Here is an 18,604-nt window from a genome sequence, read left to right as displayed (position 1 = left end):
TAGGTGCTTCTCTTGAGTACACTCCTAGCTTTATATTTTGTTTCTGTGCAGGAAGACACACTACCCAAAGTCCAAGTCCCACTGTGGTGGAGGCAGCGTTCTTTGTTATACAAATGACCACCCACAAGTGGGCCTGCTCTTCACTGACAAAATCAGGGAAAAAAAGACAATTTCTGGAAGAGCCAACAATTCTTTCCTTGGGTCTTTCTTTGGTCTAACTTGCCCAGGTTTTCAGCATGGGGCCCAGCACATAGTAGGTGCTCGGTAAAGACTGGCCATCATGGTGATGAAGATGCATCCGACTATTTTGGCAGGGGTTGAAAAGGCAGTTTCCTTTTGCACAAGTTCATAGGTCATCAGGCATTTATAAACAAAAAGTTTATTTTCATCACAAGAAGCACACAGACTATATACAGTACACAACAGAAGTAAAAAAAGTGCATTATGCATCTTCTACTGCAAATTCACAGTACAAAAGATACTGCCTTTTAAATATATAATATATAAAAAAAAGAGAAAAACCAATATAATAAAAAAATAATTGATATCATTATGCAACATACTGGAACCCACTGGCAGCTTCTGAAAACCAAAGGGCAACCCATCTGGTGGAGCTCCTGATTTGGGGGTGGGGGTCAGTACCTGCATTTTGTTGCAAAGAGCTCAGGATACCAACAGAGAGGAAAATAGGGTGGTCTAGGTGGTAATAAAAATCTCTATTAAAGAAGAGTATAACTAACTGTGTGATGGCGGGATGGTGAGGGGCTGGGCTGCGGTCCAGAGGGCACCTGGACTACACCGCCCCCGGCTGGCTCGCACACAAAATTCTAATTCTTTCCTCACTACTACGGGATGCTGCATGAGCCAGTGCCTGCCTCATCTGTAGGAACTACCAGTGCATTTCCAGCAATGCTCCTTAGACAGTTGTGGGCACACGCGTATGACTGCACAGCAGATGAGCACGGTACGGGGCAGGCCAAGCTCCAGCCCTAATGCCAACCACAAACAAGGCAAAGTATCCAATCACAGAAGGTGAGAGCTTAACAGTTTCCCATAAATACATAGTATTTGTAAACTATTATTAAGGCACTCAATTGTAAAACAATAATTACAGTGTTGGAAAAGAGGGAGGAAGTAGCCACCTTCTTGTGCAGTATGGCCAACAGAAAGAACAGAAGAGGCCCGGCGGTCTGGTTATAAACACTCCTGTTTAAGAGACTGACTGAAGCCACAGCTGTGGCACCTAACCCAAGACCAGAACAAGGCAGTCGTGTCCAGATCTACCGAGAGTAACACTAAGCAGTGTCACTCCAGATTGTTCCAGGTGATCCGCTTCACAGCTCGGGTGACAGCATGTGTGTGAATGAGAGAAGTGATGCACATGACGATTTGATTCAAACTATATATATATTCAAATATACACACCACACACACATACATACACATGTGGCATGAACTCATACACACAGGTATTCAGTTGCAGAGCAGACAATTAAAAAACCAAGTAGCCAAGCATGGAGGTCAATCAACTACCTTGGATTGGCATGAAGAACTGGCAAGAATCTGTAGGGTGAGAGAGAACACAGCAGGTGACCCTACGCTATGCTGACCAGATGTCACAAATTTCCCGGCCCACCGTCTTCCTGCCAGAGGTGGAGCGGTTGCCCTCACTGCATTGTGTGTGTCTGGGGAAACCCTGCTAGGTGGCAAGCCAGAGTAGAGCTGGGTGAAATGTATTCTGGCACCAAGCATTTCCAGCCAACAGAGAGCAAAGTCTCCCTTTGGACACCTTGGGCGAAGTTACTTATAAGAGCTTGGCTAAATGATACCACATTTGTTCCTAATGGGGAGAAATGGCTCCAGGGGACCAGCGGGATTCATCAGCCTTCTGGGATCAGGCCTGTGTGGTGAGACAAGAGTACTGAAGTACAGGGTTGTCCTGAAGGTGTTAATTCTATTGCAAACTCGGCTCCATCCTGTGGCATCCTCTGGGCTTACCCATGAGGGAGAAGACTTTAGAATGGACTGGAATGCTTTTATGCTGGGAGGGCGGGGTGGAACTGAAGGAGGCTGAACAGTACAGCCATCTGTGAGCACCTGGTGAGTGATCTGCATACCAGATGGACAGGGTACTACTACCTGGCAGAGACTGTTCACCATCTCCACCCCCCAGGAGGTTGGTATGGGTCCCCACACTGAGACAAAGGAGGCAGGGAATACCAAGAAAAAGAACCTTGTTCTTAAGAAGCTCATGCAATGACAGACATTGCTCCAAGGCAAAGAAATGCAAATTGGCATTGTCAAAGCAAGATCAGAGGGCAGCATAATTTCTCCTCTCCCAGGGCCAGTTTCCCCTTTACACTTAACAAAACTTGACAAGACGGCCTCCCTGTATCAATGCAACATGAAGATCTACTTCAGTCTAACTTATGGCATGCTGTATGAAAGTGAGGGAAAGGTGAGGTGGATGATGAAATGCAGCTGAATACATGAAATCGAGCTGATTTACAAAATTTTTGTTCTCTCCTAATTTGACAAAGGCATTCCATGAAAATGGAAGTCACCAAAATCAGTGACTTTTATGGCATACACCCCTGCCTCTCACTTATGCCACTCATTTTCAGAATGTTCCCCATCAGCTATGATTACAGGCATAGCATCGGTCAGGATATGGCATATCTTATTGAGCAAAATTTCTTTTCGGAGACTGGTATGAATCTGTCTTTGCCAAGATGCTCCCAAGTCTGACAAATGCTCGTCTTGCTAGTATATTTCAAATAGCAATTTGCCATATGTTAACGTGTAACTGACCTGGGTCTAGGAGAGATATCTTTAACCTTTCCTTCAGGCCAGAATATTATCCATCAAATCAAGAATGCTTCATTTTGCTCTGATAGGGCCCTACACCGTGGTCTGTTTCGATGTAAACGTCCGAGCTGTGCTTCTGAGAACAAATGGATTATTTTTGACAAAGCCAAAATCTCACTCATATTTGTAGTCCTCCTCCCACCCTTTAACTAGATTAGCAAAATTATGGCTTTCAAAATTAAAGTTTTCAAAAATATATCACTCTAATACATGGGCATGGTGAAAAAAACCATAAGCCTGTCATCACCAAATCTAAAGGATTATTTTGACACAAAAATTGATCTACCACATGAAATTTAATTTGGCAAAACATATTGAACTTGATTTTTTTTTTTTTCTTTTGAGAATATACTTTTGTTGGCTGAGAGAGAGGAAGAAAAACATAACAGGGCTTTCAGGAATAAGTAGATAATCACTATTAAGGTAATTTCAATGGACAGTGGTGGGAAAATAAATTTGTCTAAAGTAAAATAATGTATACTTGAAAAAAAAATAATAAAGTCAGCGAGAAAAAGTTCTCAGAGAGAGGGATTTTGCAAAAACTACCTACCAGTTGAAATATGGACTGGCCTTGTTCTTGAAGACCCTGGGTGCTCTCTACAATGGCTGCTCTTGGGGTCCCAGTTCTGACCAATATAAGATGGTGACTCATTCACCCACCTTTAGAATCTGGCTGGTCCTTGAAGGCTTTCTAGTTTTACTGAATTAATCTGGCTGACCCAGCTGAGTGTAAGCTGCAACTGTGGGAAAGCTTCAGCCAGCAGCATTCCTCCACTGACACAGCCACGCCACCCTGTCACCGTGGGGGTGGGCTGGCAAGGTCTGGGTTGGGAGGATTTGGCCTGAGGTGTTGAAGGAGCAGGGAGGCCTTCGCATTTTCCCACTTTCTTCCCAGAGGGCCCTGGGCAGCTCTATGTTGTCAAATAAAACCAGAGGTCAGCACTTTTTTACGCAGTGCCTGATAGCAAATATCTCAGGCTTTACAGGCTACCGATCTTCGTTGCCTATTATTTTCTTATAATTTTCTTAAAAACCATTTTTAGCTCACGGAGCCACACACGAGAGTCTGCTGACCCCTGAATTAAACCTTTCTAATCAAGCCGCTTCTCTCTTCAAATATTTTAATACCCCGTCTTGCTGACTGACACCAGATGACCCTCCACTTAAGCCCACAGCCCCACAGCAGCATGACACACTACGCTCACCTGATCCTAAAGGGGCTCCTCATGGAGCCCAGGCTGGGACCGCAGACCCCTCCTATACCCCATCCTTGCTGCAAGGAAGAGCCGAAGAGAAACAGGCAGAATTCTCCCCACAGGAAGGGGCAACTGTAAACATCTATGAAGCTTTTCAACAGCCACATTTCTCTTAGCTGGAATCTCCTTTCCTCCCCCAATACGAGTAGATATGACCAAATGAACCTGAGTGCTGGGGCTGCTGGCAAGACGATCCACATCTCAGAACCACTGCCTCCACCGGACACTTGAGTGCTTTCAAAACCTCAGCACAACTACTGGGGCTCAACAGCACAGGAGACGCAACATGCTTGCGGGGTCCTTCTCCTCAGAGTGGGAGCCATTTAAACGCCACCGTTAGCAACTGAGGACATCACACATTTTCCCTCGCCAGACCCCAGTGCTAGCCGGACACACCCCACTCAGCTGTCAATACCACACCAGCACAGAGACGTCAACCACACGGATGATCTCCACGCACCAGAGCTGGTCCAACAACAGCGTCAACTCCTTCGTGTAAATTTACACAGCAGCGCATGGTGCAAGAAGAGTTAGAAATCTTAACACTTTTGGGGGTCACAACCAAAAAAAAAAAATTCTTTTTGGAAAACCTTTTTCTGACACAGCATTACTCCCTGGAACAAGCCTTCGTCACTATTGTATTTTAAAAATAAAAAGCACAGCAAGAACAGAGGTAGGACTTATATTGCCATCCAAGAGTTTTCCCATAAGGGCCTGAATGAGCTAGGAACATGTGCTATGGTGAAGATGCCGTAACTGCAACTTTCATATGTTGCAAATGGAATATTTTTGATGTGTGTGCATATCTGTATATCCCCTTCTTAAGACACGATTCTTCTTGCAAACACATGACTTGGGCTCAGCGTCTGCTGGCCGACAGCTTCCAGTTCTCCCAGCCACACGACCGACACTCCTCTTCCTTCTTGGGCTGCATGTCTGCTTCTCCTCATCTCTGTGGCGAGAGGGGGAAAGTTCAGAGGATGCTAGTTGTTTAAAAACAATCGAGACATGAGGGGCTGACCAAAATCCACAGTGAAATTCGGGGAGGATCACGTGATCAGCTAAAGACGGGTCAGCTTTTGCACATCCATGAGGGGCTTTTCAAGTTTTCTGGGGCAGATTTCCCTGACAGTTTAGAGGTGGTGGTTGGGTTCCTCGGGGTTGCCTGGGGCTCATGTAAGAGGGAAGCCTCACTCAACTTGGCATCCTGGGAGTCAGCAGTGGTGGATGCGTCAGCCTCACTGGTCAGGTCTTCTGTTGAGAAGTTGAGACTTCCAAGCTTGGCAAGAGAGTGTGAGCGTTTGAGTGGGGACGAGACGGTGAGGCCCGCCAGCCGGAGCCGAGTCTCAATCTCCTGCGTCCGCTGTTTCACCAGCCCCGGCTTTCCGCGGACACTGTGGATGCTGTCACTGCTAGAGCTCCGGGTCAGGTTGGAACTCATGGAAGATGAGGTGGGAGTGTAGCAGATGGTCTTCAGAAAATCTTTCGAAAAATGACTGGTGTGATCCAGGCGGCAGAGGAAGGGAGTGGGGCTTTTCAGCGAGGCACCTTCTGCTGCAGGTGGGGTGGCCTCTGGCTTCTCATCACTCCCAGCTTGGTCTGGCAGAGCCAGGGCCCCTGGCAGAGGGGCAGGAGCCAGGTCCTGGTTCTCCTCAGGTATGCTGGCCTCCAGCCTGCTGGTGGCACTGTCCCTGAGGGGAGACACTGGGTCGGCGGGCATACCCTTCAACCTCTCTAGTTCTTTGGTGTGCTTGCGGACCAAGCCAGCCTTCTGCAACTGAATGATGGATTCCTGGTGCTGCATCAGGTAGCTGTGCGTTGTTGGTTTCTCGGCTTCTTTACTGAACAGAAGCCGCAGGTCCTTGGCCGGCTTCACGTCTTTCTTGGGTTGTGATTCTTCTTTCACTACTTCCATGCTGGGAGGATTCTTATCACAGTGAGAATTCTTCAAAAGAAGGGCCTTTGGCAGGACTTTTTGGGTTTCTCTGGAAGGTTCCAAAAGGCTAGCTGGTAGTTCCAGGGCAGCCCCGGCCCCAGAGCCATCAGTGTCCAGCCTCCTTGGGCCTGCTGGTAGTAGAAACGGGGGAGTTTCAGTTGGGCCGGCGGCCAGCTTCTCCAAAGTTCGTGACCTGCCCGATGTATGGGTTGTAGGGGAAGACGTGAGGTGGGGCAGGAAGGATGGCTGGGTGCAGATGGCGGGAGCACCCGGGTTCTCGAGTCGCTCCCTGAAGGCCTCAGGAGCCTCGCTGGCTGGAGGATACATGCAGTCGGCACAGGATTTGTAGGAAGGCTTCACTTTGTTGAGGATCCCAAATATAGCATCGTGCTGGAAGGGGATAAGAACATAGTGATAGTAATATGAGGCAAGGACCACCAAGTACCAGGAGGGCATGGAGGGGGAGGGGTTGGGGGATGAGCCCTGGAGAGGCAGCACTCTCACTTCAGCAAGTGCAGGAACAGAGACCTCAGAACCCACTTGACCACGACTGATGTAGGTTAGATGCTGAACCAAACTTTCCAGAAGCTGAGTGCACATGATCCTGGACAAACCTTCGGCCACACGGTCAGCAGGGCCTCAGGGCCTCCCTCTCACACCCACCTCTGCTACCTGCACCAAATGATGCTTTTCTGAGGCTTGGTCTCATCTGAACATTCCGACCTCATGGCATTGTGATAATTACATGGAATAATATTTTAGACACAGTAAGTACCTCTCCCTTTCTTCCTCTTTCAGAAAAAAATCTGCATTTGAGGAGTCTACAGCCTGACAATGAAACTTTTCCCTTTTAGCATGAACACAGCAATGGCTCGAAAGAACCATCACCCAGCTGTGCTCTTCTCAGAGAGGTGGCAAGTGGCAAAAAACAGTTTTAGAAGGACTCTAATGTAGACTCAGACACAGGTGCTCACAGCCCCGATGAAGGAGCCAGGCTGAGGTGGGTTTTAAATACCAATGGAAAACACATTGGAACTGTTTCCCAAAGAAAATCACCTGCTTCTGTCATCAGGGGGGCTAAGTGAACATGACATGTGCCTCTACGTCCCTGTTTGCCTCCCTCTTGTGCTCACTGAAGGCACCAGGGCTGCGCCTCAAGGCTAAGACTGAGTTGAAAGCAGCTAATGTAGAGGTAGCGAAAGCCAACACTCTCTCCTTGAGAGTTGTTTAGCTGTGAGATTCCTAAGCTTGTCTAAAATGAAGACTTCCTGGCAAAGAGTGGATGTTGTAGGCTTCTCCTGCCAAGTGAGGCTTGTTCCCCCACCACTCTTACTGTCAGAGATTAATACTATCCTGTGTGGCAGACCACGGTCCCCCAAGGTAAGAAGTCACAGGCAGGTCCAATACTGGAGGAGTCAAACAGAAACTCAGGCATGATTCCTGGAAGCTACAGGAGAGTGTGTGGTGGGGGAGATGGGAGGCCGGGTCTCCCAGAGAATTCTATCTTAGCTGGCTCACAGGAAGGCCTGAACTCCTGACCCAGGAATTTTTCTGAAGCTCTAACCAAAGTGTCTCCCTATTTATCTCTTCTAAAACCTTTAGAACCTAACATTCTAAAATGTGGTAAAAATCTACTATGGTGGGAGATTTGAGAGCACCTTTCAGAGTCCGTGGGTCCCTAGGGTGGGAGAGAACCCATTTATCCAGCTCACATTTAGGGAGCACCTCTCCTGTGCCAGAAGTTGTATTAGGTGCAGGGGCTGCAAACAAGACACAGTCCTTGCCCTCAGAGGGCCTACTGTCTATTGGTGGAATGGACCAGAAACTATGTGAAAAGTGCCAGCACAAAGAGGGATGAGCTCAAAGTCTTTCCGAGAGGAAGGGTTTTCCAGAGGGAATGAAGGCTCTGCCTTTAAAATGCCTCCCAAGCTGTGCATGTCTGTCCTCGCCCTGTCCTCTGAGCCACCATCATCTCAGGTTCCTGCTTCCACTCTCACCCCACTGGCCTGCCTACAGATCAAACCAGAGGAACCTTGACACTTCCCTGCTTAAAGCCCTCCCATGGCTTCCCAGTGCCCCTGAAACAATTTGCTGAGACCTGCCCTCGCATCTGGAGGCTTTGCAGGCCCTGGCCACCTGTTCGACCTCAACTCAGACCACTGCTCCTCAAGCACGCCAAGTGCCCTGCCCTCAGGGAGCACCTTGGGACCTGCCGCTCCTTGGGCCCAAAGACTGTGCTCCTGGCTCTTTGCGTGGCCAGCTCCTTGTCATCCCCTCCCCTCTCAAGTTATCCTCCACCATGCCATAGTTTATGTGTGTCATCACGCTGAGTACCACCCGCATTTGTTTTGTCACCTCCTTACGGCTTTGCCATCCATCTCTACATGAGACTACGTGTACTCAGCTGTCTTACTCACAGCTGTATCCTTCACTAACCGGGCACCATAAGTAATAAACATGAGTTAAACAAATGAGTGAATTTCTCTAGGTCCTACTCCCTAGATAACATCACCCGTTTAATCCAATTCTGGCCAGGAAAGGAGGGCTGTGTCCAAGCTACTCCTGTGTTCACCATTCTACAACTCACAGCTATGCCATTTAGGACCAACCATGGTACCACTATCCTGGGCCAAGAGGTTGTGTGTCATCTATCTTTACAGGTATTTGATCTTCGAGGGAAGGGTGGACAGTGGAGGGAATTCATGAGTAATTAATACTTGGTTTGCAATATGTTTTATGATTTGGAGATCGGTAGGGTCTAACATCCCAGTTTTGTTTGCATTATAACATGACGACAGACCCTCTGTAGATTAGAATGCGTCTATCAGCTTTCCAAGTGCTCTTACTTGAGAATCACAGATGTCCTGGGAGACGGGGTGAGGCTAGGGGAAATGGAGCTCCTCCTCTTGCCTGGGGTGAGCCAGCACAAAGCAAGGGAGGAACACAAGCCCTGACGGCACGGCGCACTCCTCCAGGAGACCAGCCGCCATTCCTGCGCCACTTGGAGGAGGAAAAAGGCTGGAGGAATTTATGGTTTTCTAAGTACATGCCAGGTGGAGGCTAAAACCTTACTGCACACGACCTACTGAATATGACTCCTAAAGGGGACGGATGGGAGTTAAAATCCAGGTATGTGATGATGGTGGGGAATTACTATATCAATTGCTTTAAGGGTGGTGATGGTACTGCGGTTGTTACATGCTGAAGCATTTGTGAATAAATAATATATGTGGGAGAGTGAGTGGGGGTGTGATGAACTAAGAATAGCTGCATATTGAGAAATGTTGAAGCTGAGTGATAAGGTATGTTTTACGTTTTACATAAGGAAATAGAAAGAGTTGGAAGCCCTGCCCATGATGTGAATGAGGCGCGTGGGGTGAAAGGGGCACCCAGGGATTGGTGTTGTCCCCTGTAGATCCCCGATCCCCTCTATGTCTACATTCCCAATCGGCCTGCAGAATCACTGAAATAAACCCACAGGCCATAAGGGGTGAGAACTGCCAAACTGACAGAGTAGCAAAGGTGGCTGTGAGGGGGCTGCTCTGCAGGGCAGGAAGTAAGTGATGCGGTCTGCTGCCCCCACATGCTGGCCCCACCCCTACCTCAAAGTCGTCTGGACAGCTCCTCTTGCTGTTGTTATTATTTAGGTTTTCCCGGTTGAGCAGGTTTTTATCCAGCTGAGTTGGGGGCCTCCCCCACTTCCCAGCTCCTGGAGCCTCCTCCCTTTGCATCTCCTCCACCTGTGGCAAGGGGCCACTCCGGGTTTTCAGGCTCCCGAACTCAGGTTTCTTTCTCACTTCCTTCTCACAGAGTCCAGGGCCTTCCTGGGGAGGTCTGACTGGCTTGTGTGCCTCTGCTGGCTGAGCTGCTTCATCCAACAGCAAGTCCTTCTCCAGATCCTCCAGCTGGACTAAACTGCCAGTTTCATCACTGGGGGAATGCAGGAGGGGGTCTGAGAGTCGTCGGAAACAGCACGGGAGAGCGGGTTCTCCTAGGGCTCTGCTGCCTGGGAGCCCAGGCTGGGCAGCATCATCCAAGCAAGGTGGCTGGGCCTCCAGGGTACCATCCAGGGTCTCTGGCAGGAAGTCCCCAGGCTCCGCAGGGTCATCCACAGGCGGCTGGAGGCAGCTCTTGGTCTGCTGGCGCCACAGCTTGTTGTGCCTTTGTTTGCTGAGGGAGGAAGGGCAGAGGAAGATCAGCAGAGGGGTGGGGGTGAGCCGGCAAGGGACAGCACCAGGCTCAGGTGGATGTAGGGGGTTCACTTAGGTAAAGCTTCTCTCTGTTCATCTGTCCCCAAGAAATGCAAGGATGAGAGAAACAGCATTAGGACCCTAAATCAGCGTGGCTTGCATGAGAAGCCTTAAATGACTTTCTGTCATATGATAAAAATGTGGCAGACATGTGAAGGAGTTTAGACCTGAAATGTTATCTCGATCCCAGTGTCCCTTCTCATTTGGTGAACATAGGGATGCCACTTAATGTTCCATTTCTCAGTTTCTCCATCTGTCAAATAAGAATAATAATCCTCGCCTACCTATATAGCAGGGAAATAATGGGGCTCAAAGCAGAAAGTATGTAAAGATTTATACAAATATATGTATTTATATTTATATGTATTTATGCTAATATAGCTATGTAAACACAAAATGCACTAGAATAAAGTTGGGAAGACAATGGAAAATTGGAAATATTTGTTTAGGTCAGAGAAGTTATATATCAGTTTTTAAAATATGTTTTCTAATACCATGGTGTTATTTTTACATTTTTAAAATATAAAGGTCAAAAAAAAAGAAAGGCTTATAGAGAAATAAAGTAAGAAAGAGGTCACCTCCGCGAATGACTCTTAGATAGAGCAATACCAACAGCATGGGGTTGTGAGGGTTAAGATGAGAAAGAAGTAAATATAAACTAAGGGTTTGCTGTTGTCATTCAATGCAAGAGAGTGTCACGATCATTCATGACTGCTCTGTGTGCACATTCCAGGCAGGCCAAGGGGCCCAAGAGAAGGCTGCAACTCAAGGCCAGTGCTGTGCTGCCACGAACCTGACCTGGTCAGGCTGCAAAGGGCACTCACTGATGGGAGAGCGTGACTGGGGGCTAAGGCAGAGGAGAGCAGGATGCACACGCCCCCCCCCACTCCCACTCCTCCTCGGCCCTGCCTGGGGATCTGTCCAGCCACTCTCTCTCTGGGTGATAGTGGAGATGTCTGGAGCAGCCCCGGACCCTGTTCAACCCTGCCAGGGCGCTCCGGCTTCCCCAAACGTGGTCAGGAGGCCAAGACTTAGCCTGCGGCTCCCTCACAATATCAGTCAGAAATAACCCAGGGAGGCCTCCTACAGGTTGAATTAAAAGAGAACAGGGAAAAAGTGAACCCCAGAGTCCAGCAGGGGTCCTCCTGGGGTGACTGTGGGGGCAGGAGAACCTCGAGGCTTCTCTGCCTTAAAGGCTGACAGACCCGGGCATGTGCTCCCTTCTGCTGTCCACTGTCCACTGGCTGTGGAATGTGGGATAAAACCTCCAGCATCAATCAGTTCCTTATTCCTTCATAAATGGGGAATAACCTATAGTTTGCAGACCTTTTTCAGGTAGGAGTTAGAGATTTAAAAAGAAGCTACATCATTATTTACCACGAGCCAGGTCTATCAAAGCCTCTGTAAAGGTAAACCTATATGGTACTCATTTAAATCTCATAACAACCCTATCAGGTGGGCGTTAATTCTTAGCTCAGAAAGAGGAAACTGAGGCTGGGGGAGATTGACAAGCTTGCCCTAAGTTGCCCAGCTCGTCAGTGGGGGTGACCCAGTCTGCTTCTGCAGTCCTTGGAATTGCCCTGTGGCGAAGCCTGGCACAGCGCTTGGCCCAAAGCCGATGCTCAGGAGACGGGCATCCATCCACGTGCCCGTGCTGCACAAGAAGCCGTGCCTTAGACTGGAAGTTAAGCACCATTCTCTCCTGCAGCAAAATAGCTGAATGTGCCAACAAAATCACAACAGATCCCTCCTGGAAACTACTAATCAAATCTCAAACAATAGTTGTTTTTCTCAAACCGGCTTCCCGAGAGGCAGGATTTTGGCTGTGTAAGCCACTGCTCAGATACGGACAGTGGCTCAAGCTCAGTCCTGCCAGTCCTCTGCAGACAGTCACTCACCTCGCGTCCAAGATGCCCTCGTACTCAGACAGCTGCCTCATAAAGCCCGCGTTAGGGCGCGTTATACTGCGCTTTTGCTTCACATAGTTGTACGCTTTCTCCAGGGGCCAGCCAAATTCCTTCATCGCATACGCTATGACTGTGGAAGCAGATCGACTGACACCCATTTTGCAATGTACCAAGCACTTGGAATGGTTCCTCCTGCAGGGGCCGGGGTGGTTGGTAGGGGAGAAAGTTTTTAAAAAGCTTAAACAACTTCATTCTCTCAGGTTTTACTCAATGGACTGTTTTAAACCATGAAGTTAACTCATTGCCCAAATCCTCCTATGTCCTGATGTTTACACAGCATATGTCCACACACTCTCAAAAGGAAATAACTTCACTGAGAAATCAATTAGCACACAATGGGAAATCTAGATAAATCTGTCCTTGCCTGGGCAAGTTTTACAGGGAGACCTCCAAAATCGGCTGTACTTAGGGACAAAGTGGGGATCTTCCCACATTGCTGGGACAGGCTAGGAAGTATTCCTGCTGCTAAGCATTTCGCAGACTAAGAAACCCTTTTGCAGGCAGCGAAAGGGAGATAAGCAAAAGCTATTCAGCTGCTAGAGCAGATGAAGACAGGGAATGGATTACTGTAGAAAAATGGGGTCAGTGAACAGAAAGCTGCCAGGCCCTTGGGACACAGGAGGGTCAAGGAGCCAGAGCGAGGGTGGCAGCACCCTAACTCAGCAAAGACAGAAAGCAGCCAGGGGAGGATGGGGCCACAGGTTAGACAGTGCTGGCTGATTTCACTTACGACAAGGCCAGGCACAGTGTTTCTCTAGGTATCGCTTGCTCAGGAATGTGAGAGAACACCGGGCTGGAAAGAGCAGCACCTGGGACGTTTTATTTGTACAGGAGGCGAGCCCACCGGCCTGCCTGTTTACGTTAGAAGGAGCCAGCCTGTCAGGTGTGAGTAGACTCATTTCCTCAACCTCAGGCTTAAAATCCATCACCCAATCTTTCTGTCTTGTTTTGGACTACTGGTCTGAAGTCTGTACCCCAGGAATGCAAATGCAAGTGAACTATGAGGCCACACTGGTAAGGACACATTTTGTAACTTTGACCTGGAGGGGTACAAAACAGAAGATGGGATTTCAAAGTTCTTTCTGACTTCAGTAAGACAGAGTTATTCTGTTTCATGGGACCCTGGCCTCAGAGAACAGAATGAGGTAAGAACAAAAGTTAGGTGAAATCACTGACAGGCTCAAGGCAGTAGGGACCTCTCATGGTCTGTCCCATTCTGCTCAAACAGGAAAATTGCACTAACTCAGGTGGAGAAGGCAAGCTATAGCTCCAGGCATCTGCCTGAGTAGAATTCCTTGGGGAAGCAGTACCAAATGCGCTCTACAACCTGGCCCACCCACCTTTCGCCTTCGGCTCAGTGACTCTCCACAGGCAGAGCTTCCAATAATGTCCACTTGCTATTAGATCCTTACCCAGAACCAGGGTTGATGACAAAAGTGGGGTCAAACGTCATAATCAGTGACAGGTAGGAGAAAACAAACTCATTTGGGCCCCCACCTGGAGGTCAGCAACTTTGCCCCTTTGGTGCTGTGGGCTAAAATCGGAGAGGGCCATCAGACGTCCAGGGCTCCCTAAGCTAGCAGACATCTGTGTCTGGGAATTGTCATTAATTTCTGCCCACCCGACATCTGTAGTTTCTTCCTCAGACCAGTTTCTTTGGCTTCTCCACCCACTTACTTCGCTTTGTTTATAAAATGGTATGCTTCGTTCCAGTGGGCAAGAAGATCTGTTGTCTCTTCATCATAGACTCGGATGTTATGATATGCAAATAAGCCAGGGAAAAAATTATCTATTTCTCTAGTGACATTTAAAATGTAGTCAACACTGCAATGAGAAAAAATAAAGAACAAATTTGGAGAATCAGAATGAGGAACTAGAAAAAACTAACAAAAAACTGCCAGAGGAAAAAAACAAATATATATTAATAAAAGGTATATATTTTTATGGTAAGACTTCTGTTTTTCCTAAATAGTAATTTTTTTTTTTGGTATTTTCTAAATGCCTTCTCTATGATGAGAATGTATTGTATCTGTAATAGAAAACAAAAGAAAACTCAGTTCAAAGCATTGCTAAGCAATGTTAATTCTGGAAAGTAGATATATGCATTACTTAAATATATTTTTAAACCCTCTTAAAGTTTCAAAATTCGTAGATATTATTAGCATATGAAGGCTTTTAAAAAAAAAAACTAAGTCCACTTTTAAATTGTTAAAAAGCAGAATATATCTGTCCATTATTTGTCCTTGGGAACTGCCTTGAATCTTTTTTGAAACAAGGCAGGCTATAAATAAATAAATAGTTGAGAGGGTCTACTAACCCAGGTTTCATAGGTCTCTAAACTTAATACTTATATTCCTGGAAGACTAAAATAATTTCAGAAATTTTAAAATACCTCGAATAGATTTCATAAGTGATTCCTTATAAATACTTTTAAAAATACCTTTAAAATAACTTACTTATTCCCAGCAAGATAGAAAGCATAGACAGTATCACCCTACATTTTAAGAATACTTTCTGTTGAAAGAACACATCTTAATCAGTAGTTCTAAAGATATATTTTAAGGTTTGTTTAGTCTTGACTTTTAAATGTAGTAATTCAAAGATGTCATGTCAGACCCACAGAATGGTGATTTTGTGGCTGTGTTTAAAAAAAAAAAAATGTCCAGACATCTGTTCTTGAAGGTCTAGATTTAAATATTTTTTATTCTTGCTGCTGAGCATTTCTTAGAGAAAACTAAGACAGGCATGTGTTTCTGGTCGACACAGAGTATTTAGCTGCAAGATTCCCACCCGGCCCAAAAGTATAAGCTCAGATAGAACCAGGAGTGGTCAAGGGATCAGAGCTGCTGACTGGCCCATCAGAGAGGTGTGTCCATACAAGGACTCTCAGGAGCTCTGCCGGACAGTGGGGCAGTGAGAGGGGGCTCATGGCCCTACCAGCATCCAGGCTGTCTATACTACTGGACTGTGATTTAGGATCATTCTCCCAGACACACACCATCACACAAACCCCCAGAAAATCTAAAATCCATGAATTATTCAGGAGGTGGCACTCTGAAGCACATCTGTTTAGCAATGCAAACAGGCCTGGCTGCTGGGGTACAGGCAATTAAAGGCGGGCAGCACAAGGGCTCGACCTCGGTGGCAGAGCAGAGGGTTTATATATGCTGCCTAAAAGGACAAGGGAAGACAAGGGGAGCAGACTCACCCTGAGCCCTGCAGTTCCTCCAGATTGGATGCATTCCATTCAGAGCCCTGGGGGACAGATCACACAAACCCCTATGAGTGTCACATGTCTGCCTCAGAGCTGCTTACGGGATGCAGGGTGTGAGCGCTAGGCCTGATGGTGATGGTGATTTCATGGGACCGTGGCCTCAGAGAACAGAGAACTGACAGAGGCCAGTATCAAAGCAAGTTCCAGAGGCATTCACAACATAGTCAGCACAATGGGGGAAGGGCAAGTTCAGGAAAACCTGCTCCCCTCTCACCACTTCCTTTCCTGAGACTCCAGCAGGGTCCTCTCACCAGAGGCAATGACCTCTGACCTCCTACTCAGGAAAGGGCACTTTCACATACCACTAATTAAAGCAGGAATCAACCTACCTTTTCTGGGAAATGTTTTGGTAATATTAAAAAAGTTCCTACCCTCTGACCCGGAAATTACACTTACAAAAAGCTACCCTGAGGAAATACCCAGAATTTGCACAAAGAATTATGTATAAGGACATTTACAGTTATTTACAATAACAAAACAGTGGAAAGAACCCAAAGGTCCAACAAGAAGAAATTAGTAAAATAAACAATGATAGATCCATATGATGGAGCCATTAAAATAACTTATACTTTTGGAGAATATTTAAAGATACAGGGAACACCATATAATGAAAAAAATTTTTTTAAGTGTGATACAAAACTATGTATACATAAACAGTATGGTTCTTTCCTTTTCTTTCTCTTTTTAAAAAAAGCTATATATGCATTAAAAAAAACCAGAAGATAGAAAAATAAATATAACAAAATGTTAACAGTGATTATCTCTAGATTTGTGAAATTGGGAATACTTTTAATTTTATTCTTTGGACTTATTTATATTTCCTAATTTTCTATAACATGTTTTAATTTCAAACTTCTAAAATATCATTTAAAAAACAAACCATTTCTGAGCATGCAAAGAAAGAATGCGGAAGGGGGTGGGGGAAAAACAAAAGAGAAAACCATCACTTTGCTCTTAGGAAATGCAAACAAGAGTCACAGAGTAAAAGAACAGGCTTAGTCTCCCTATAAACTTCCTTCCCCAAGCAGGCAGACCCCTCAAGAGGCAGGGACCCTGATGGGGCTGGCCACGTGTGGGTGCTTGCTGGGTTTCCATATTGGAGGAAGAGGCTCAAACATAAAAATTCCTTTAGTATCTCTCATGGAAAAAGTGACAAAAAGCACCAACCACACCGATAAATAACAAACACTCACTAAGGCTGTGTGTCCTCTTGCTGGGATTGCCACCTAGTGGAGAGATGGACTAAAGGTGCCCTCCGTCTGTCCCCACCAGGGAAAACCATTAACTTCCCAGGGAGGAGACAAGAGCCCAGTGCTGCCCCATAGCTTTCAAGATACAGACTTCGAACCCACACATTTATATACATTTTAACATATACATTAAATATATATATCTATAAATACATTCTATATATATTAAATATACATTCTATATATATTTAATATATTAAATATATATAAACACATTTTATATATATATTGTGATACATGTTAAATATATTCAATATATTAAATATATATAGAATGTATTTGGAGAACTATTAATTACTTCCTACAGGCCAAGAACAAAATCGTTCATGCCTTTCACAGCAACTTATACTTTCTCAATTTTTCCAAGAAGTGATGTATGATCTAACGATAGTTACCATTTATTAGCACCTACAGAAACTGCACTTGGTTCTTTAAACCCGTATTTTATTGAATCCTTATAAACCACAACATATATGATGAAGGAAGAAAGCAGACAGACTTGCTCCCAGTCACATCGCTGTTCAGGCTGGGGAATAAGAACTTGGCCTGGTGGGGCTGATTTTCATTACTACACTGTGCTGCCTCTCTAATTTTAGTAACGTGCCTTCCTCTACAGTCTCTCTGACTTTGAAAACTTGCCAGTTGCCTTCTATGGAGATTTACAGCTTTAAGAAAATGTGCGCAAGAGATGGAGGTGAGAACGCGCACCACCCACCACAGCTGCATCACCAGGGCCTGTCCCTTCAATGAATGATCTTTAGGAGCAGTGCACAGAGTGGCTGCCTGGACAAGCAGAAGGGAAGCTGTGCTAGAGTGTCTGCTTTGCCTTCCCTCCTGTTTCTTATGTCTCAGGATGCCAAGGCATAATCCTAGGTTTTGGCAAGCATGCTCCATTTTGTAGCTGGGGGTTTTTAGCCCGCAAACCATTTGGAGATAACTGGATGGGGCCTGTGTGTTGGTGACTGAAGGTGGCAAAAGGTGGCAAGAGTCTGAAAAGGGATGCCAGCTGACTAGGCCAAAGAACTTTCAAATAACTCCCGTCAGCCCAGCCGGGAGCCACATTGCAAGCATCTGGCTGGAGAGCAAACCACTAGGATGCAGGCCAGAGGAGGGGGTCAGAGAGGGGAGTTCCCGTAAAAGTCAGGATCGAGGCTCCAGGAACTCGAGTTTCTCCCTCTCTGACTTGCTCCAAACAATCAAAGTCTGATTTATGTTCCCCAAACCAGATCCTGCCATGTGCTGAGCCTCTTACCAGATAAAGATGATCGAAGATGAGGGAGGGCTTGTCCATCTGTCCCAAAATAAGTAGCATCTCGTTGTCTATGAATTCCTTGAATTCTTTCAAGTTACAGTTCATCTGTTTCTCCAATTCATTACGGATCTATGGAATGGAAAATATTAAGAAAAGTGACTTGTTAAAGAACACAGTTGTCTCCCTCCAAAGAAGTAAAGTCACAACACAAACCACGGCTGTTTTCAAAAAAGGTGTTTTTTGCATTTAGACACATGGGGTGCACATGCATGGGTGGCAGGAATGCAGGCTACTCAGCCTCAAAGCAAATCTGGTGGTGGTGGTGGGGGCGGGAGTTTATTTCAAACAAGGAATCTGATTCCTATGGGATCTTTTCTCTGAGCTTAAAGCACTCCTACCTTTACAATTCATTGTAATGAAAACCTAAATCAGTTTCACCTTGCTTTGAAAGGTATCACAATATGATGTTTTACATGTATTAATAAAAAAAAGATATATGACTTTTTAAAACGGCCATTTCAACCTCTTAGATCTATCCAGTTTAAGCTGCT

The 18,604-nt window shown here is 46.2% G+C and overlaps 1 protein-coding gene across 2 annotated transcripts in view; it reads right to left on the bottom strand.

The window, feature by feature from the left end:
- Positions 1–356: 356 nt before the first annotated feature.
- SSH1 (slingshot protein phosphatase 1) overlaps positions 357–18,604 on the bottom strand; it is a 56,836-nt gene continuing 38,588 nt past the window's right edge. For both annotated transcript variants that reach the window (XM_039861959.1, XM_039861960.1), the window contains 6 exons: positions 18,054–18,182; positions 15,486–15,532; positions 13,955–14,101; positions 12,209–12,409; positions 9,663–10,230; positions 357–6,450 (listed from right to left, as the gene is read on the bottom strand). In XM_039861959.1, the coding sequence (XP_039717893.1) occupies positions 5,197–6,450; positions 9,663–10,230; positions 12,209–12,409; positions 13,955–14,101; positions 15,486–15,532; positions 18,054–18,182 (2,346 nt within the window). In that variant the 3' untranslated portion in view covers positions 357–5,196. The remainder of the gene's footprint in view (positions 6,451–9,662; positions 10,231–12,208; positions 12,410–13,954; positions 14,102–15,485; positions 15,533–18,053; positions 18,183–18,604) is intronic.

The sequence above is a fragment of the Pteropus medius genome, unplaced genomic scaffold, assembly GCF_902729225.1.
Source record: "Pteropus medius unplaced genomic scaffold, Ma_sr-lr_union100, whole genome shotgun sequence".
Taxonomy (NCBI): Eukaryota; Metazoa; Chordata; class Mammalia; order Chiroptera; family Pteropodidae; genus Pteropus; species Pteropus medius.
This window is presented reverse-complemented; position numbering and strand designations above follow the sequence as displayed.